The 21,726-nt window shown below is 41.8% G+C and overlaps 1 protein-coding gene across 13 annotated transcripts in view; it reads left to right on the forward strand.

The window, feature by feature from the left end:
• Positions 1-21,726, forward strand: part of VRK2 (VRK serine/threonine kinase 2) — a 94,241-nt gene that overhangs the window by 70,778 nt on the left and 1,737 nt on the right. For 6 of the 13 annotated variants that reach the window (XM_075925512.1, XM_025184190.2, XM_014573133.3 and 3 more), the window contains 3 exons: positions 2,506-2,687; positions 18,340-18,507; positions 19,323-19,415. In XM_075925512.1, the coding sequence (XP_075781627.1) occupies positions 2,506-2,687; positions 18,340-18,507; positions 19,323-19,415 (443 nt within the window). Of the gene's footprint in view, positions 1-2,505; positions 2,688-18,339; positions 18,508-19,322; positions 19,416-20,169; positions 20,327-21,726 lie in introns of all 13 variants that reach the window. The other 7 variants (XM_075925514.1, XM_075925515.1, XR_012902994.1 and 4 more) reach the window with 6 other exon arrangements.

Genomic DNA, 21,726 nt, shown 5'->3' on the forward strand with positions numbered 1-21,726 from the left:
ATTTCTGTAAAAATTGTATCTTCTAGGTTTGCTTATGCAAAAAGTAAGATAGTGAGGATATGTACAGCATTTGTGCACACCCACTGGATAATCCTAGAATTAGGACCAAATCAGCCTCTCTAGCCATGTAGATGTCCTGCTTCGACAGGAAGATTTTCTTGGTTTACGTTAAGGTGATAGAAATAGCTTTACAAATGATGGAATGGTTTAAAATCTGCTCTTGCTTCCCTCATTATTCTATAAAACAAAAATCAAGCAGAAAATAAGGGCTTAATTTTCAACAATATACTGCAAATTTATGAGTGCAGAGACCCAGATTTAACAGAGGCTCAGATTTAACTCCTTTGCAGTGTATACCAGTTGGGTACTCATCTGAATTCTACCAATTCCAGTTGGAACTTACTGATGCTCAATTCATTATAGGTACAAAATTGGAGGCCAGGTTGAGTGCCAGTGACAAATCAGGCCATTAGCCTGAACTGTTGAATTCAACATGAAATAATTTGTTCATGCTGCAATGACTAATACCTCTGTCAAAGCTATTCTAACCTCTACAACAAGGGTTCTCAAACTGTGGTTGGGACCCCATAGTCGACTCTGACTCCATTAAAATGGGGTTGCAAGGGCAGGCTTAGATTTGCTGTGGACCAAGGCTGAAGATGAAGCCTCACTGCGGGGCTTCATGTTACAAGCCCTCCACTTAGGGCTAAAGCCCTTTGCCTTCAGCATTGTTCCCTTTGTCTTTGACAGTGGTGGGGATCATACGGGCTCAAGTTTCAGTCCTCACTCCTGAGCCTCTCTAGTAATTTTTGTTATCAGATGAGGGTTGTGGAGCAGAAAAGTTTGAGAACTGCTACTCTGAGAAATCTGCAAATGCAAACTGCTAGCACAAGATCCACCTGGAAAAAGTTTCTTCATGTAAATGTTATGAACTTAATTTTTTTTACTTTAATAATGGAAATTGTCAAATAAGAATTCTATCCTTGTATGACAAACTTGTGCCTAATAATTGCCTATAATATCTTAGTCACGTGCAGTGCAGGTTGTGAGGAAGCACTGAGTATGTTAAGAAATATGGGTGCAGTTAGTATGGAAATGTAGGCAACAGGTTCATAAAAAGTTGAATTGCTTAGCGTTTTACGCGTTTGAAGCAGCGAATGAATGTGAGTCTTAGCTTGTTATGTATTTTCAGAAACAGTATAAAAGTAACCCAAACAGGAATCTCTTGGTATAAAGGCAAACCAGTGACCTTTGTGGGATGTGGTAGGGTAGGGTGGTTATGAAGCATTTGCTCATGCTATTCTTTTTATCCACAGAATTCCCATACTTAATACATATATTATGTCATTGGAATAGGGAGTATAAAATACTGCATTTTAAAACTTAGCTTTCCTGTCTCCTCCTTCTGTAGAATAGTACACACACAGTGGATCCAGTTTAACATGTTTCACTTTAGGGATCAGAAAAGATAAATGTCAATACATGCTGTAGTTTAATTTTAGGATTATACTAAACTTAACTGCAAGAAAAGTTTTTTATAAATACCCAAGTGTAGTGTTTTTGAAGGCATCTCAATACAGGCAGTCCCCGGGTTACGTACAAGATAGGGACTGTAAGTTTGTTCTCAAGTTGAATTTGTATGTAAGTCGGAACTGGTACATATTGTAGGGGAAACTCTAGTCAAACATTTCTCCAGAGCTCAGTTTTATTCTCCCACACCTCACTTCCCTTAGTCCTTTATTCTCAGGCTGAGGTGTCTGCTGAGAAAAGCCGCTCCGTGTCTCCCTGGTCTGCTGGGGGGGGCACTAGCTTCACGTCTCCCTGGTCTGCTGGGGGGGAAGCAGCTAGTGTGGGGTTGCCTCACCCCGTTTGTAAGTAGGGATCCGATGTAAGTCGGATCCATGTAACCTGGGGACTGCCTGTACCTCCAAAGATAATTGGTGGTGATGGTGATAAAATAATGCTGTTGCTGGGTTGCATTATTAAGATCTATTTCCAACAAAAACAACCACTATTTAGTAACTTTAGGATATTTATATAATACAGAGATTGTCAAGATCCTGAAATCAAAGTATTTTGCTTTTCCAGTAACTATTCAAATGATAAAATATCTGCAAATCAGCATTGAATATACATAGCAATATCATTTTAAAAGTCATGTTATGATCCACAGATCAAGAAAATCCTTCTACTTTCTAAATAGTCTTTGGAGTAAAAAGGATTAGTTAGGATTAGTTTTATTGGTATTTATTATGATTTTTGTGTAACAATTGTAACCTAATGAACAGCATAGGGCATGGGCAGTTTATCCGTCTGATTTTTTCCTTTTCCTAATCCAAGAAGGAAATAGCTTTGTATTTCAATAGTTCTGTGTGTTGGCTGTTGCCTTTTCATTCTGTTGTATCTTGATTGTCATTCCCACAATTTTTGTCATTTTGGATTTAAAACTTTCTTAAAGTATAGGTCCACATCAGATAAAGTTCATTTTTAAAATATAATCCACAGGTGAAATAGCCAAGTTTTTGGCATGTGTTTATGATTTAACTTATGAGGAAAAGCCAAAGTATCAAGTACTAAAGAAAATCTTGGTGGATGGACTGGAATCAAGTGAAACTTTTTATGACAGCCCTTTGGAATTTTCCACTGCTGGATGTGCTCTAAATCTGTGTGCTTCTAAAGATCTGAAAGTAAGTAACATAATCCTTTGCAGTCTGCACTTATTTTGTGAAACTTGTATTTTTTTTTCTTTTGCACAAGAGGAAGTCGTTTAAGATCTCCAAGTGAGACTAGTACAGCAACTGTTTGGCTTTAAATGCATTGTATTTGTTAATTCCTGTTTCCCCTGGCTTTGGAAAAAAGTGGGTTGACAACGCTTAAGGAAGAAAAACTGTCATGAGTCCTTTTGACCTACAACCTCTCACTTCAAAGTAGTATGTCTGTGGAGAATCATTTACTTTCAGGATAATGGAGAAGTCAAGGACTTTGTTCACTAACATCTTGAAGACAAACTTGAATGCCAGGTTTTTCTTTCTAGCCAGATTAAAAGCAAAGTTGTTTCGATGAGTGAAAACATTTAATTCATTTTCTGTCGTCCAGTTTGGGTTTTTTTTTTTGGTGTGTGTGTGGGGGGGGGGGGAGGGTCCTTTGTCATTGTATTCCTACAGTCACCATTCTGAAGGGGATATTTCATCCTGGGATTTAAGTAGTTTATTTGTATGTAGTGCTGGATAATGCTCTTTTTAGCACTCAGATTTAAAGTTGACAGCTATCATGGTTATATATATTTCTCCCCTGTATTTTAAATCTGAAATTCTACAGTCAATAAAACCTTAAGTTTAATAAACTTAGACTGATGTAATTAGAAGCCTTACTGGACCTTATATGAAATGTCAGGCCCACGATATCTCTGCCTTGAAATGACCCATATGCAAAAGTCCCATTTCTTCTCTGATGCATGTGCAATAAGGTAGGGTCAGAGTTTCATTCATTTTTAATATTTCTTGTGAACTTTGGACCATCGCAAGTGTACATGAGCCAAGAATGCAGGATGCAAACTAATGTGACTGATAGGCTGCTAGATGAATGGTGATTCAAGTATCAGTGCACAGATGGTTCTGATTTGCTGAGTTTTGTAGCTGCTGCAACTGAAGACATAAAATATCCTTCTAGTCATAAATTAGCTCTTTGGAAGCAAAACCTTGGCACCAGAGCTTTACAACCTTCAATTAGTAGGGAAAGAAGTATTTGAATGACTGTGGTATTGACATCTGTAGGCCTGCATAGTAATCATTCCTAATAGACGAGAATATCTGTTTGAGGGGGTTTTGCATGGCTAATTAACTACCAGTGAGAATATGTAATTTTTTCATGATCTCCTGATTGTCACCTTTCTCTCATGATACAATTACATTTTATTGTAGCAAGTGGCTGACAAACCAATTGTCAGCACTATTTACGTATTGCAGAAGGCAGAACAAAAGTTCATGTTTAATAAAAAGCCACTGTATTTTGATCTTGGTAATTACAGAGACTTATTTTAGCAGTTTTATTGACTTTTGTGTTTTTATCATTTTACAACAAAACAAGAAGCTATTTCAGTGACAGTATTTCGCTTGCAATAATGGTGACCACTTAATTCACACTAATTTGAAAAGCTTATTTTATTGTTATAGTTTTTATAGGTTTTAAAATTTAATTGAAATAAGTTTTTTTAAAAAGGCATCTCCTTTACTGATCTATGTTTAGATCTTTGCTTCACCATACTCTGAGATTTTTACATATTAGACATTGACTAGTAAAGCCAAACTATGGTTCTTTATGCATTCTTTTCATTTGTGTGCACAGCAAAACATAAACCCCTTTTCTTCATAAAAAGGAAGCTGAAGCAATGATGTGAAGCTTATGCTTTGTCCTGTCAGCTTCAAGCTGACATTCAATAATTAACTGCAGTAAGAAGAATAATGGGTCAGAGGAAAATCAAATATATAAACATCAAAAAATGTTATCTTAGTGAAACTTTGTATATGAGGTGAAACCAAAGCAATGTAAGATTTTAAACCACTCTGAGAAAGTATTTTAATGCAGTATTTCTCAAGTTTTGTTCCCATTGTTAATTCAGTTTGTTATAACTCAGCAGTTTTTCTGTAAATGTAATTTTGTTACTGTAAAAAAAAATGAACAGCCAGATACCTAGATGCACAAAGATTTGCTTTGCAAATTTAAGCAACTGGGCTGTGTAAGGGATTTCAGGTTTTATTTTTAACTTTTCCTTTCAGCTGAATGTACAAAAATCTACTATTCAACTTTATACTTAGCCCAAAACTTGGATATTAAAGTAGCATGAAAGATGTTGCTAAACTTGTTCTCATTATGAGAGATTGAAGAGTTTCTCCAGCTCTTGCTATTTGCTGAATAGAACCCCCATTTCAAGTCCATTAGTGACAAGTGTCAATTATCAATGCTTCTGCTCCTTGAACACCGGCAGAATTATTTGAGTGGTCAGTAACTCCGTCAGAGACAGGATTATGCTGTTTGCAGAACACTTAATCTTAGTACCTGTCATCACTTAAATTTTCAGATGGATTTCAAATATTTCCTGCCTTGCCTTTTTGAAAAAATATGCATACTTGTGCCACCTCAAACTAGAACTTTTCTTTCCTCAAGGGTATTTCTCTAGCGAGATATACTTTAGGGAAAAGATTAAAGTAAGCCAATTCACTGAAAAATTATGTAAACCCAGGAACTTTATTTTTCTTTGCTTTCTCATGTCTTTTTCATCTTAGGTGGGTGCACACCCATGTATACAATTGTCAGAGACTTTTCCCCTAGCAGTATCCATAGAGTTGGTTGTAGCGTCCCCTTGAGTGCCACGCTCATGCATCAGTATACAGGCAGTCCCCGGGTTACATGGATCTGACTTACATCGGATCCCTACTTACAAACGGGGTGAGGCAACCCCGCGCTAGCTGCTTCCCCCCAGCAGACCAGGGAGACGCGAAGCTAGTGCCCCCCCCCCCCAGCAGACCAGGGAGACGCAGAGCGGCTTTTCTCAGCAGACACCTCAGCTTGAGAATAAAGGACTGAGGGAAGTGAGGTGCAGGAGAATAAAACTGAGCTCTGGAGAAATGTTTGGCTAGAGTTTCCCCTACAATATGTACCAGTTCCGACTTACATACAAATTCAACTTAAGAACAAACCTACAGTCCCTATCTTGTACGTAACCCGGGGACTGCCTGTATTAGAGATCACTGACCCTATGCCCTTAGTTCCTTGTTACCGCCCCGATGGTTGGTTGGAGTGCCTTGTCTTGCGTCACGAAAGCATTAGCAGTTCTTTATAGCCATTGCATATAGTTTTAGGTACTTAACCATTAAATTAAATTAAATGTTAGGTTAGTTTGGTAGTCAGTTTCTGCTTGAAACCATATTCATCATGCAGCAGGCTGATTCCTATTAATGACCCCCATGGCAGCTGTTTGAAGTGCTTAAGAGAGTCCTATAGAAAGGACAAGCTGTAAAATCTTTCACTCTGCCATCCAAAAGGAGCAGGATACTCATTTGAAGGCCCTCCTCATGGTAGCGGCACTTCATCCTGCAAGAGAGCCCTCTCACTCAGATCCCACCCCAAGCACCATGGCAGCAGTGCAGAGCACACTGTTGATACCAAGTGCCACCTAGTATTGCTCCTCCTTGCTGGTGCCCAAAAAGCAGAAAAAAGGGTCCCTCATCTCAGGAAGGGAAAGGGGTTTGGGGCGGAGGGGGAACCAGTGCCAGGCATGGGTCTGCCCTTCTGCTTCATGGGGGTACCATGGTGGATGGAACCACCCAGCCCAGCTGGGTGTCCAACTCAAGGGTCCCCTAATGTTCCCAGACTCTCCTAGGGCTCTCATTGCCCGAAACATCCTCTGTGGCTAAAGAACAAGTAGACTGATAAGCATTGCAGATGCTGTCTGAAGAGTTAAGATCCCAGCACCTGAGGGTAGGACTTATTCATGGGACCGTCCTACAGGCACGGGGAGGGGATGTGTCCCTGCTGGCTGAAAGAGACCCAATGCTCTGTCCCCAGCAGGGAGCTGCTGCTATAGCCGAGGGTGAAGTGTCCCTCCCCCAACGAGGCAGCTGTGTGCATGGAGCCCTGAGCCCTTGTCTGTATGGGGCTCATTAGCAGCTGCAGGACCATGCTGCTGCGGAGCTTAGAGATAACTTTGTCTCCATCTCTGCAGCATAGGACCCTGACCCCACATCCTAGGTCTCGGATCAGAAGGTCCACGTTCCTCATGTGCTGTTCCTCTACAGGGCATGAGGCACCCGAGTTGAGGTGTCTGTCCTCATACCACCTATCAGCAAGCTTGCCATTGCCCACGTTACCATCTCCCAGAAATCAATCCTCACCTGGGGAAGGAGGAGGTTGCTCTCTGTCATGGAACTGGTCTCCTTCCCCTTGGTACTATTCATCAGGCAGGTGCCGTTCATCACCCTCACCTTGCTGGTCACCAACCAGGGTTGGCAGACATAAGATGGCTCCACATAGGCAGGAAGGGCAGCGGTCCGAGTGAGACCAGGAGTTCAGCCCCTCAGCAAGGATGGGTGATTTGATGCCAACTCACGAGACCAAGCATAACTCATTGGTAATGACAATGTGGCAGCACAGACAACAGCCCACACAGTAGCCATACTAGAACTCCAGGGGTGTGCTAGTAACACCAGCTCCATATTCCCACCAGTCTTCCTTGACCACCTTGAACAAACTCCAGCTCTGGAATAGGAATGCAGTACTAAATCAGATGTGGGGGCAGCACACTGAACTCCAGCAACTTAAAGAGCCATCCGTGGAGAGAGAGGGGGAACCTTCCCTTTTACAGGGGGTGCAGTCATTGTCATCAGCCTGGGATGAAATGGTGGCAGGGCCCTCCCACACAGGCCCCTCACTTTAAGGAACACTAAGCCCTCTTTAAAAGGGTGACTGCGAGTTTGAACTTACAAATTGAGGCGGTTGCAGAAGCATCCAACCTCTTCAGCATTAGATCCACCTCCATCAGGTCATGCTGCCTGTCCACCCTGGGTCCTTAAAATTGCTGAATGGCTGTGGGAGACCCCCTCTTCCATTCTGTTCATTTCCCGAAGGTGAAAAAGATGTATTGCGTACCTGTAAACAGGTTTGACATCCTCCAGTGGTATCACTGGTGGACCATGTGTGGGTCAAATACTGTATACCAAGATTCTCTATTTATTTGGCAGATTTATACAAATTCAGGGAAGCCTTCCTATAGGACTGAACCCACTAGCTCACCACTTTAATGAATGAGGGCACAGTGGTGGCAAAACGGACCCTTCAAATAGCCTGGTATTCTGGTACTGATTCACTAGCCAGAGTACTTGCCTCTGCGGTGGCCATGAGATGCAGCTCCTGGTTGCAGTCTTTTGGATTGTCCTAGGAGATGCAGGCCACTATTCATGACCTCCCATTCTTCAGGCTCACAGACTCAAAGCTCTATGGCCTTAAAGACTCTCAGGTCACTGTCTGTTTTTTGGGCCTCCATCCTCATTAGCAGGAACAGGAAGCCATTTTGTCATCCGCTTCTTCAGTCTAGGTACTGGGGAACTCCCAGATAGAGTTCCTATAGGAGGAAGACAAGGGGTGTAAGTGGTGACATATATCATCTTCCCATTCATCTGCTCAGTCTGGCTCTTCTGCAGATCAGAAAGCAGACATTTTGAGGAGGACCTCTCAGTCACTTCACTGGATCTACCCTCTTTCCTCGGCTATCTCTGCCCTTTCAGTCAGCCTAGTCTCAGCTGAACTCAGACCGTTGGGTGCTTGAAGTAATATCCTCAGGTTACACCTGTAGTTCGTGGATGACCCTCCCTCTCACATGCCTTCCTTGTCCATCTTTGGGGATCCTTCTCATAAGCAACTCCGTTTCCAGGAGGTTAAGAACCTGCTGCACCTGGGGGCAGTGCAGGAGATCCTTGGGACAAGAAAAACGCTTTTACTCACTCTGCTACCTAATATCAAAAGTAAAAAGGACCTGGATTATCTCTCAAGAAGTTAAAGTTTTGCAAGGCCTTCATCATCCCTTTGGATCCAGGAGGGTTGTACACCTCTCTCAACTTAAAGAATGCACACTTCCATATTTATATTTTCCTAAGGCCACAAGCATTTCCTTTGTTTTATGGAAGTGTTCACAAAGTGGATAGCACCAGTGGCTGCTTACCTGAGGTACAGAGGCATTCAAATTTACCCATACGTTAGTGACTGGTTAATAAAGAGCTGGTCCTGGATCAGATCCGAACACTTCCATAAAACAAAGGAAATGACTGTGCCCCAGGAAAACAGAAATATGGAAGTTGTGAGCTGGGTCTATTAATAAGAGAAAAAGTCAACCTTAACCCTAGTTCATTAGAGTGGGCCTGCACTCTACAAAGGCTAGAGCCTTCCTCTCTCAGGCTCAGTTCCAAGCCATGCGGCAGACTACTTGTGCATGCAAGCCTACACTCTCACCAACGCTAACATGTGCCTGCCATTTTGGGCTACATGGTGGCCTGCATGCAAATCTCCACCTCATGGCCCTATAGGCATGGCTGGCATAAGAACAACCATACAGGGTCAGACCAAAGGTCCATCGAGCCTAGTGTCTTATCTTCTGACAGTGGCCTATGTCAGATTCTTCAGAGGGAGGGAACAGAACAGGTAATCATCAAGTTATTTCTCTACTGTCTTCCATTTCCAGCCTCTGATAAACAGAGGCTAGGAAGATCATTCCTACACATCCTGGCTAATAAGTATTGATGGACCAAACCTCCCTGAATTTAGCTAGTTCTTTTTGAGCGTTGATCTGTGTCCCCAACAGACAAAGCATGGACCATGCACTCAGGGTTCCAGACTACAACTGTCGTCACTCACCTAGTGGCAGAATCCTGCATTGGTGTTGGAAAGTGTTCTTTTTGTGGTTCTGTCCCTATGGGTTACCCTCATCTCCAATGCATCAGACCTGGGGTGGGAAACCTACATGGATGATTTCAGGATGTAAGGTCATTGGTCTAATTACAGTTGTTCTCAACCCTGGCTATGTCTAGACTACACCTCTCTGTCGACAGATGTAGATTAGGCACGCTGAAATTGCTAATGAAGCAGGGATTTAAATATCCCGTGCTTCATTAGCATAAACATGGCCGCCGCTTTTTTTCTGAAATGCAGCTTTTTCAAAAAAAAAAAAAAAAAAAGGCAGTCCAGATGTGGATCTCTCAAAAGTAAACCTTTTTCGAAAGATCCTATAAACCTCATTTTTTGAGGAATACAGGATCTTTTGAAAAAGGGTTTATTTTTGACAGATCTGCGTCTAGACTACCTTTTTTTTTTTCCAAAAAAGCTCCATTTCAAAAAAAGCGGTGGCCATGTTTATGCTAATGAAGTGCAGGATATTTAAATCCCTGCTTCATTAGCAATCTCGACATGCCTAATCTACATCTCTCTGTCGACAGAGAGGTGTAGTCTAGACATAGCCCCACAGTCAGGGAGCTTAGAGAAGTTTGCCTAAAAGCCTTCCTACCCTCACATAAAAAGCAAGGCAGTTCAGGTCCTGACAGAAATTAGTCAGATAATTTTCCCTTTTCTAGGAAGCCCTGAGGCTCTGGGACTTCTGTCTCCATTATGACATCCAACTCATAGCTGTACATCTTCCCAGAGCCAGGATTGCTTTGGTAGATTTCCTCCGTAGGATCTTTTTGTCTTACTATGAGTGGTCCCTCCATCCAATAGTGGGGGACGGTCCAGGTGGACCTGTTTGCTTCCAGACAGAACAGGAAATGCTACATTTTCTGCTCAAAATGCCTTCTCCCCAGTTCCACTCATCCATAGGGTCCTTATGAATGTAAGCAGGACAGGGCAAAGGTGATCTTTATAGCTCCGGTCCCAGCATGCTTCTTAACTTCTCAGTGGCTGCACCATTGCAGCTACTGCTCAGACTAGGGATGTACGCAACTAGAGACTCAAACAGTTGCTTCGTCAAGTAGGGACTCAACTAGTAACTTTCTCCCTGTCCCCTGCTGCCTCTATCAGAGAGAGACAGCAAGGGGTGGGGGATGAGGCGACAGTGGTGGGGGGGGGCCAGCTTAAAAGCTGGCTCCCCCCCAACACTGTCTCTGTCGGGGGGCAGGGAGGCAGAGGCACAGCTGGGAAGAAGCATGAGTGGGGACTGAAGCAATCCCCGCTCATTCCAGTACTGACTGCTTAGCCTCTCCCTTTGAAATGTACAAGAGCCACCCGCGTTCAACTGTGATCCAACTGTGATCACACCCAGCTTTCTTACCCAAGGTAGTCTTATAGTTTCATGCAGGCTAGGATATTTACTTGCCTCTTTCCCCCTCCCCCAAAGCCACATAAGTTGGAGGAGGAGCGTAAGCTGCATTTACATTAGGAGAGTATTAACCTACATTGAAAGGACCAAGCCATTTCACAAGTGAATGCTATGGTTGGTTGTGGTGGCCAACAGCATGAAAGATTGTCCCATCTATGCTCAAAGAATTTCTTCTTGGATCACTTCCGGCATTTGCTGCTTCTAGGATTGGATAAAGGTGTCGTCTCTGACGATTATAACTGCCCATTTGACCCATCGTCAGCAGATTTGCTGGCCCAGGTGCCTATCCAGGACATCTCTAGGGTGACCACCCTGATTATCTGTCCACACATTCACATCCCACTATGCACTTATTCAGCAGGCCTAAGATGATGCAGGCTTTTACTGACAGCCACTAGACTGTGAACCGGAGTTTTGAGTGTAGGATGTGCAGACCCAAAATAAATAAATAGGGGAGAAGTGGGGGGGGGGGAGGAAAAAAAGAGGGGGGCAGGAAACTAGGAGCAGAGGGTTTGCTCCTTGTTTCCTGCTTCCTCCCTCTCCCCCCCCCCCCCCCCATTTATTTATTTTGGGTCTGCACATCCTAAACTCAAACCTCCAGTCATCTGAAGAAGTGGGCTGTGCCTGTGAAAGCTCATGATACCATCTACATGTTTTGTTAGTCTATAAAGTGCTACCAGACCATTTGATGTTTAAGTTTATCCTGTACAGACTAACTTGGCTACCCCTGAAGTTTTTGTGTCCATAAAGATCATGAGTCTGTGATGGTGGAGGACTTGAGTGTACCCAGAGTGGACCAGGAGCCAGAATCTGTTACATTTTCTTTTACACAGTACTGACTCTAGAGGTCTTGAAGTCTAATGCCAAGGAACCTGTTATTTTTGTTCTATGCTGTTCTTTTTCAGAAGCAAGGGACAGGGGAAACACCAACACTCCGTAAGTTATTAAATCTCCTTAGGCTCTCTGTATTTAAAAGAGGTAAGGATGCAAGTAGAGATGCAGTCCAAATCTCCAGTGCCAGTAATTGCTGTTCGAGGGATTCCTTGGCACTGACAGGAGTCACATCCCTAGTGCCAAAGGTTATGTAGCTGACTTGGCTGCTGAGGTGTGCCATAGGGCTGTGGTAAAAGTCAACTACCTGCAGTGGATTGGTAGTGACAGTATTGGGAGAAAGAAAACTTGATATGTAATTGGATTTCATAAGGGACGACAGTCATTACTGACCTTCATCCTCCATGCCCATCTCTTGGAGATGCATAGTAGATTGTGGTATGTGGAAGGAACTAAGGATGTAATGAGACACAGCCCCAACCCACAACCTTACTAGGAGATTTCTGTGACTTCAAAGTTGGCACAGTCCCCCCGCAGTGAGAACTTTTTAGAAGTTTCTGGATATGGTCCAGCCAACATGGATCTACATTAAGGCTGTTCAAACTCCTCTTACAGTTGAATAATTTGTCATTTTTCATTAAGATAGACACCTATCCAAGACTGTGTGCCCTAACATCATTACCAAGATAAATAAATAACATCCCACTATCATTAATCATTTCTTTAACAAACTCAACCATTCAGCCACCTACAGAAACTCATTCATTATGGGAAGGATACCCTCAGCCCTCCCTGGGGGGTGGGGGTGGGGGGGCAGAAACCCAAAACACTTTATGCATGTGTTTTGCAGAATGTCCAGATGGTCACCAAATTCTGTGTTATTTCAGACAAGTTTGGGAACAAGTTCCAGAGGTTTGAGCCTACACAGAGAACATGCTGCCAGCTCTGGTTTCCTAATTAGGTGGTCTAGCTAAGACATCATTTCTGATTGCAGCTGTGGCTATATTGCACAGCATGGGGATATCATTTGGGGCTTCATAGGTGTGACCAGGGTATATAGTCCAGATCAGTGGGAGTCTGTGTTACCCATGCCTTACAGAAGTAGCTCCCACCTGAGCTGGTCACAAACAGCCTTCCCCCATACAAACCAGATCCTGAGTTTGTGCGTAATTGCAGCCTGCCAGCCATACCTCAGTTAGACTCTGACTCTCACTAGCCTTGGTTATATTGCAAGGTGATCCTGATACACCCCCATGTCCCAAATCCCTCCCCAGAAATATATTTCCTGTACCGCCCAGTTGACTTCTAGACAGTACATGTATTTTGTTTTTCCTTTAAGGGAATAATATACCAGTTTATATTGAAGTGTCTGAATAATTATTTGAGGTAAACGCACTGGATTAGATAATAGTAAAACCAGTTTATTAATTACTATGAGATTTTGAATACAAATAATGAGGCATAAAAGTCAGAAATATTTACAAGAAAAATAACCATAGGCTTCAGCAGATTACTGCCCAAACTCTCACGTTAGGACCTCTCCCTTATGTCCTTTGTCTCTTCAGATGCAGTGAATGTGATGGGCAGGAAGAAATAGGGATCCCTTGGGGCAATCCTCCTTTTTATAGTTTCGGTATCCCTCTTGAAAAAAACATTTCCAGTTGTGCATTAGAAGACAAAAAGTCTTTATAGAAGAATGTTCGCAGATGGCTTTTTCTTACCTGCGTTAGCTTCCTTTGTTCCCCCCCTTCCTGCTTGGTGACTATTCATGATTAAATGCAAATTAAGAAGAGCATACATTCTTTTGTTTGGGACACCTGGTTGCCAATTTCTGTTTGGACAGGGCTGTCAGGTTTGGGACATGTGTTAATAACATAATGCAGGGAAATCTTTAGTCACCCATTTTAGCAGGACAATATTAAACTCAATGTGCTGGTCAAGTGATACCTTACAAGGTATACTTGGTATGAAAAAATTATTACACTATAGGGTATGAATATGGAGATGTGTTTTGTCACAGGAGGTCATAACCAATAACAAACCCTACCTGGAGACCCATAGACAGCTAGTGGAGATGTCAGAACACCAGTATGATGTACTGTCAGCAAGATGTCCCATTCTTAATAAGTTGTATTCTGCACCAGCTGTAGTCTCTGAATGTTTACGGGAGAACACATTTCAGGAGACTAGTCTTCAGATAAGTATGAATAAAAGTGGACTGTTCATATCTAAGAGATCATACTCTCCTAGCGAGCTGCAGTTGGCAGTAAGACAATTGGGTTACTGATGTAAAAACTGTCAAAGGATAAGTGGGCATCTAAAGTCACCCCTAACTTGCTATCCCTAGTAATCTAATGGTGAATGAACATACTCAAAGGAACTGATATTGTATCTGCCATCTCTAGCTGCTCACTCCACAACACCCGACACCTTGATCTTGTATGGATTAAATTTCATCCAACTTGCTCTCACCTACACTTTGGCTGGAGCACTGAACCTCCTTGTCTAAGTCAGATGAGACAGACAGTGTCATCAGCTGACAAAATACTTCACTCCATGCCTCCTTACTCTTTAATGTTAACCTTGTCCTCCTATTTCCTCCATCTCTGTCATTGGGTATATCTACACAGCAACGTTATTTCAAAATAACTTAGTCCGTGTCTACATACCAGGCAGTTATTTTGAAATAATGTTGAAATACTGTCAAGCTGGAGGACTTCTTACGCCGACTCCTGTAACCCTTATTGTATGAGGAGTAAGGGAAGTTTTCATTATCTTTGAAAACTCATGGAGATTGGCAGAGATCCCAGATGATTGGAAAAAGGTAAATGTAGTGCCCATCTTTAAAAAAGGGAAAGGAGGACAATCCAGGGAACTACAGACCAGTCAGCCTTACCTCAGTCCCTGGAAAAATCATGGAGGGGATCCTCAAGGAACTCATTTTGAAGCACTTGGAAGAGGGAAAAGTGATCAGGAATAGTCAACATGGATTCACCAAGGGCAAGTCATGCCTGACCAATCCGATTAGCTTCTTTGATGAGGTAACTGGCTGTGTCGACATGGGGAAATCAGTGGATGTGATATATCTTGACTTTAGCAACGCTTTTGATACACTCTCCCACAATATTCTTGCCAGCAAGTTAAGGAAGTATGGATTAGATGAATGGACTGTAAGGTGGATAGAAAGCTGGCTAGATTGTCAGGCCCGCTGGGTAGTGATCACAACAGCTCGATGTCAAGTTTGCGGTTGGTTTCAAGTGGAGTGCCCCAAGGATTGTTTCTAGGGCCGGTTTTGTTCAATATCTTTATTAATGACCTGGATGAGGGGTTGGATTGCACCCTCAGCAAGTTTGCGGATGACATTAGCTAGGGGGAAGGGTAGATATGTTGGAGGGCAGGGATAAGGTCCATAGTGACTAGACAGATTAGAGGTTTGGGCCAAAAGAAATCTGATGAGGTGTTCAACAAGGACAAGTGCAGAGTCCTGCAGTTGGGATGGAAGAATCCCAAGCATTGTTACAGGCTGGGTACTAAATGGCTAAGTAGTTCGGCAGAAAAGGACTTGGAGATTACAGTGTATGAGAAGCTGGATATGAGTCAATGTGCCCTTGTAGCCAAGAAAGCTAATGGCACATTAGGTTGCATTAGGAGGAGCATTGCCAGCAGATCTAGAGAAGTGATTATTCCCCTTTATTTGGCTCTGGTGAGGCCACATCTGGAGTATTGCATCTAGTTCTGGGCCCCCCCTCCCACTACAGAAAGGATGTGGACGCACTGGAAAGGGTCCAGTGGAGGGCAACCAAAATGATTAGGGGGCTGGAAGACATGGCCTATGAGAAGAGGCTGAGGGATTTGGGCTTATTTAGTCTGCAGAAGAGAAGAGTGGGGGTGGGGAAAGGATTTGATAGCAGCCTTCAATTTCCTGAAGGGAGTTTCCAAAGATGGACAGAGGCTGTTCTCAGTAGTGATAGATGGCACAACAAGGAGCAATGGTCTCAAGTTACAGGGGGGGGTGGGGGGAGAGAGAGAGGGGAAAGAATCTATGTTGGATATTAGGCAAAACTATTTCACTAGGAGGGTAGTGAAGTACTGGAATGGGTTACCTAGGGAGGTGGTGGAATCTTCGTCCCTAGAGGTTTTTAAGTCTCTGCTTGACAAAGCTTTGGCTGGGATGATTTAGTTGGGATTGGGTCTTCTTTGGGCAGGGGGCTGGACTCGACCTCCTGAGGTCTCTTCCAGCCCTAGGATTCTATGATTCTAAGTCAGAGGATGAGTGCTCTGTTTTGAAATAAGTGTTGTGTAGACACTCCCAATTTCGAAATAAGGTATGCAAATTGAGCTGTCAATTGCATAGCTTATTTCGAGTTAAGCCCTACTGTACAGATGCACCCCTCTTAGAATGACTAACTGGGACAGAATCCATGTCTATTTGCTAACTATATTTTTGAGCATCAGATGTTTTGCTTTTTCATATGTACTTGAATTATTAGGGTTATGGTTGAATTGCCCAAGTATAAATAGAGTACCCATCAGATAGATTTCAGGTAACATACTAGTAGTTCATTTTTCTTCTTGACATGCACAAACAGGATAAAAGCTATAGTAATAGTTTTGACAAATTAAGTCCCATTTGAAAATTGGATTTGGCAACCTATTGAATTTCAGAGTTTAAGCATCGCATTTAAAAAGTAGTTAATTATCTTTGAAAAAATTCATACTAGGTGCCTCTCTGCACCTTTAAGCACCTAGCACCTTTCAAAAACTGGACTGTAGGCACTTTTGAAAATTATACTTGCTAATTTTTTGGCATTAGACTGACAATAGAGGTTTTGTGTTTCAGCTCTTGATTGGGGCTGATGAAGTAGCTTTCCTATAATCTACTTTGGTACAATACTCTTCTTTAATATTTCTTTGTGTAATTATCATTCTTGAGCTATTTAATCAACACCACCAAAAGGAAACATTAAATTTGTAACTGCTATACTCAAGAACTGCTGTGCAGAGGGTCACAAGTGACTGTTACTACTGAAATTGTTCAGTGCCAGAAGTGCTGAAGGATAGCATGTGGCCTACAGGGTGTATTTTGGATACATTTACCTTAAGAGTTACAAATGCCAAACACATTTGACATTTAGGCTACGTCTACACTGGCCCCTCTTCCGTAAGGGGCATGTAAATTTCAGCAGTCGTCGTAGGGAAATCCGCGGGGGATTTAAATATCCCCCGCGGCATTTAAATAAAAATGTCCGCCGCTTTTTTCCGGCTTTTAAAAAAGCCGGAAAAGAGCGTCTAGACTGGCCCCGATCCTCCGGAAAAAGTGCCCTTTTCCGGAGGCTCTTATTCTTACTTCGAAGTAAGAATAAGAGCCTCCGGAAAAGGGCACTTTTTCCGGAGGATCGGGGCCAGTCTAGACGCTCTTTTCCGGCTTTTTTAAAAGCCGGAAAAAAGCGGCGGACATTTTTATTTAAATGCCGCGGGGGATATTTAAATCCCCCGCGGATTTCCCTACGACGACTGCTGAAATTTACATGCCCCTTACGGAAGAGGGGCCAGTGTAGACGTAGCCTTAGAGTGAGTATAAGACTAGGAAAAAATGTGTATGAACTCCTGATTATAGTTCCCAATATATATATTAACAAGCTATAAGAGGAGCTAAAGATAAACTCTCTCACCCCAAGGTTAGATTACCTGAATAAAGGAGTAATTATCTCATTTGAAACAGTAACATTATATTAGGCTTAATGCAATACTAGGAAACTTATGTAAGGATTTAAATTGTGACTGTTTCCTTTCCCAGAAAAGGTTAAATGTATACATAATTCTAAATTATTGACATCAGAGGATTTAGCTGCCATTGCTCAGGTCCTTAACTCAAATAAGTTTTGTTTTTCTTCCTTTATGCCATTGTTCTGGGGTGGAGTTAGGGCTGAGGGTTTCAGTATGTAGGATGCCCCAGGGAAAGAGGACAACCCTAGCTTTTTGTCCCAACAACAGCTTGAGGCCAGGTGAGAAGCACTATGTACAGTGTTGTTCATGGCCACTGCAGTGTGGACAGCCAGGGTGTGTGTTCATGTCTCCAGTTGGGGGACAGACACACAAACTCTCTAAAAAATATGGTAGATACCTGTCCCTTTGTCCATCTCTGCTGGCACAAGGGGGTTACAGCTGTCCCCATCCCCATCTCTAGCCCCTTGCTGCCCACTTTTGGTTATTCTCCAGTAATAACTCCCTCTAGCAGATCCCTCCCTTTCTATTTTATGAGAAACAGTCGAAATCCAGATACATCTGATTGTCTTGGCACAACCAAATTCTTACCTTGGTTTAAGTTATTATAAAAGGAATTAGCATACCAAATTTGGTGGTCCTAGCTCTTACCACTGAGGGAGGAGTTCTTGAACAGACAGACTCACAGACGGATGGACAGACAGACATTTCTAAAATATACTTTTCCGTTAAAATTCCTTTTAGTAAGTAAAAGCACTAGTCTTGTCCTGATGATGGGAAAGGTTTGACAACTATTTTCTACATACTTTTAGTATCTTCTGACTGGTTTTGAAGTTCGCCTTTGTATTCTTTGTACTATATTTAAGCATTTTTCATTTTGAATTGTTGAATGTTTTCACCATATCATGTTATTAACTGTATGTTAACAGGCTGATTTACCAAAGATTTCACCAAAACAGTATAAACAAAATGAAAGCAAGCTAGATGATAAAGAACATAACTGTCTGAAAAGAGCTGGTATTCAGGTAATACACAGACAAAACCAAGAGAAATCGATTGGATTAAACAAGAAGTTTCAGCATAATGAGCCACTGCTGGTGAGAGTTTTGATGTTCTAGTAAATATGGTATATGGGGAAAGAGTTCTGCTTTAATAGTCCCATGTTTTTCTCCAATGAAAGATTGGCACAACAAATTTGTGAAAATAGCAGGGTAGATTTTAATCATAGTAACACCAGAATTTGGTATAATCTGTCGTCATCGTGCATTAGGTGAAAAAATAGTGCTGTATTTCTAGTGCTGAACATTTCTTCTCTAGTCACAGGTAGTAGGAATGGTACTATGATAACATTCTTGTGTAGTGTTTGTCATTAAAATAAACATTTGCAAGACAGTAGTAATTTTCTCCTCTAATTTACAGTGGGGAAACTGCTCTAATAGCACTCTTTGGTAATAGCTCAGTCTTCAATAGCTACATTTAATATTAACCCATAATAATAATAATAATAATAAAAATCTTGGTTTCAGGCAATGTCAGAATTTATCTGATCAAAGCTCAATAGCATTGGCTACTCTATTATATTAAGGTTTGAATGTCCTCATTAGCTTCAATTTGAATAATCTGTCCCCCAAAGTGGATCGGTACTGGTTAGCTTTACACTTCTAGAGTGAAAAGAATCATTCTGTAAAGGCTTCCTTGCAATTTGAGTAGGAATAGTTCAGAAAAGAATGAATTTTAGTAAGAGAAACTTTTCTCGCCCTCCTCCCCGTTTGTTTCAAGTTAATTTAACAATTACTATTTATTCAGTTTGTGCCCTTCTTACTAGATAAGAAAATCAAACTCATTTCTGAAGCACCAGTTTGAAACTTTACAAGCAGTTTTTAAAAAAGTATAAAATCTTTGCTTCAAACAGTCTTCTGGTTACTGCATAGAGACTCCAGTACAAGGCAGCAAACTGAAGAGGAAACAGCAACATTGCCCCATGGCTGCTTCAGTCAGGCAAGTGGTGAGCAGAACAGTTCTGATAAATGGCCAGTTAATAGGAAGGAGGATAAACTAAAAAAGCCTCCCTGAGTCTTGAAAAACACTCCTGATTTTTTTTAATCACCTTCCCTGATAAAGAGCGAATACAGAGGAGGAGTTGGAAACAGTAATTAAGATGTTATTTTTATGAAGAAATTCTGTTTTGGATGCTAGAATATAAATATCTAATTGGACCATCCCCAAACTGCTTCACTGCAAATCCCTCCTTGCCCACAGATCTTAGACCCCTGTGCACCTGATTCTTATTGGAAACAGCGGCTTTTGGTTCTCCAGTCAGGTAGTCAGTCATTCTGTTGTGAATAATAGAGACTGGTCCCTGCCATTGATCACATGTATTAGCACAAACAGCCAGTACCATGGTGCCATCTTCATTATAAATCATGGTACTGCAAAGAGATATGGGGATGTATGTTCTCCTCTCCCCCCCCCTTCTCCCTTTCCTTGTGGAGATACCAGAAGCTGCACTTAGCTGGAAAGCAAGGGCACATTTTTGTATAGTTGGAGGGGAGGAGTTGTGAATGTGTGCACCGGGGTGACAGAAGGAGAGAACGAGCAGTAGAACCACCTCTTAAGGAGGATCAGGTGACAAGCACAAGAATGGACTCAACCAGCCTTTTGTATAATATTTGATTGCCATTAGTATTTTTGAGTCATTCTTCTATAGGAGGAAAAAGTAATTGGGGAATATGACTCTTAGTCTGGTTTTTCCTCTATAGCTGTTCCTTGGTATTCATAGCACATCATCAGTAACAAGAGAATCAAGTTGAATATGGATGTCAGCGTGTTAAAAAATTCAAATTGAAGAATTAAGGGGAGGGAAGTTGGAGAAGGAATACACAAAATAAGGCCATGGGAGGAATATTGTGTTGGATGGTATGCTTCCTACTAATTCCTTTTATATAACTGATTTGGAAAATTGATGGAGAGTTATATTGGGATTAAAGAAGTGCTTTTTGGTGCATTTGAGAGAGGCTGTGATAGGTATTAGGAAGGATATATCAGGCATAGGTTAAAAAAAGGCTGCAGGTTCAAGTCAAAGATGGCTGGGAAAGTAAGATTTTATATATACTTATTATAGTCCACTCACAGCTATGAAGATGAGGAGGCTTAACATGATGAAGTGTCAGAGAGGACCCAGTACAACATGATTATAACAACAGCAGGAAAGGAAGAAGAGTTTGTTGGTGGTATTTTGAACAGAGTGGAAGATGGGAAGCCAAGTTTGACAGAACAAAGGAGTTTGCAGGAGTCTAGCCATCAAACTTATTTAAGACAGGTGAAGAGTTGTATGTAGCAGGAGTTATGGAGAGAGACACACATATATTGGGAAACACTGACTTGTTACAGAATTCAGCAGCAGCCTAATTGTGAGAAGTGGAGTTATTTATGACATTGTAACCCCAGGGCTGGCATGTGGAATAGATAAGGTGGTCTGTTTCTGCAATTTAGTTTTTTGGGGGCAATAAATAGGAAAATACCAGAATTCTTAACACTGATCAGGGATGGAAATAGTATAACAGGAGTGGTATGTGTAATTTGGTAGCCATGAATACAGATACAACCTGAAAAGAAGAAAGAAAAGGGAAACAAAAACACAACCATGTAGTTCAAGAGTGGAGGGAAGTACAACAGTTGGAGGAGAAGGTAGTAGAGGGAGGAGAGTGAGCTGTTAAGAAAACCAAAAGTTCAAAGCTTGCTGAAGATCTTGGAAGTAAAATGGTGATAACTAGATGGGCAGAAGGGCTTTTAGAATAAAGAGTGGTAAGTATGAAGGCAGAGGAAAAAATACAAGCAGGGAAAGGAAACCAAAAGAGTAGGAATGAAGGCAGCTGACAACATCAAAGTAGAATGGCATCTGTATTGCAGACCATGGAAAAGAAGACTTCATGAGATAGTTTTAATATTTTGGTAGTGAAAAATGGGTTGAGATGGATGGACTTGAATATCTAATTAGGAAGGAGACTCGGAAGGAAAATGGCAGATAATTCAGGGTCCATGTTGATTTTCTCCGCTATAAATTTTTCATCCAAAGGACTACAATGCCAGGATAGAGGACGTGTGGGATGGATTTAGCAAAAGAAACTAATGTAGATGAGAGTGGGATGGCATATGGAAGTAAGAACAGGAAATATTTAAAGATGGGAATTTGTAGAAGGAAGGTGACATGGGAAGGTAACAACATTAAAGGAAGGAGGTGATTGTCAAAAGAAAGCACAGGACTAAAATACAAGCAACATAACTATGCTTTGAAGAAAAAGCTTTGTGTTAGGGAT

Source organism: Pelodiscus sinensis, chromosome 3 (assembly GCF_049634645.1).
Source record: "Pelodiscus sinensis isolate JC-2024 chromosome 3, ASM4963464v1, whole genome shotgun sequence".
Taxonomy (NCBI): Eukaryota; Metazoa; Chordata; order Testudines; family Trionychidae; genus Pelodiscus; species Pelodiscus sinensis.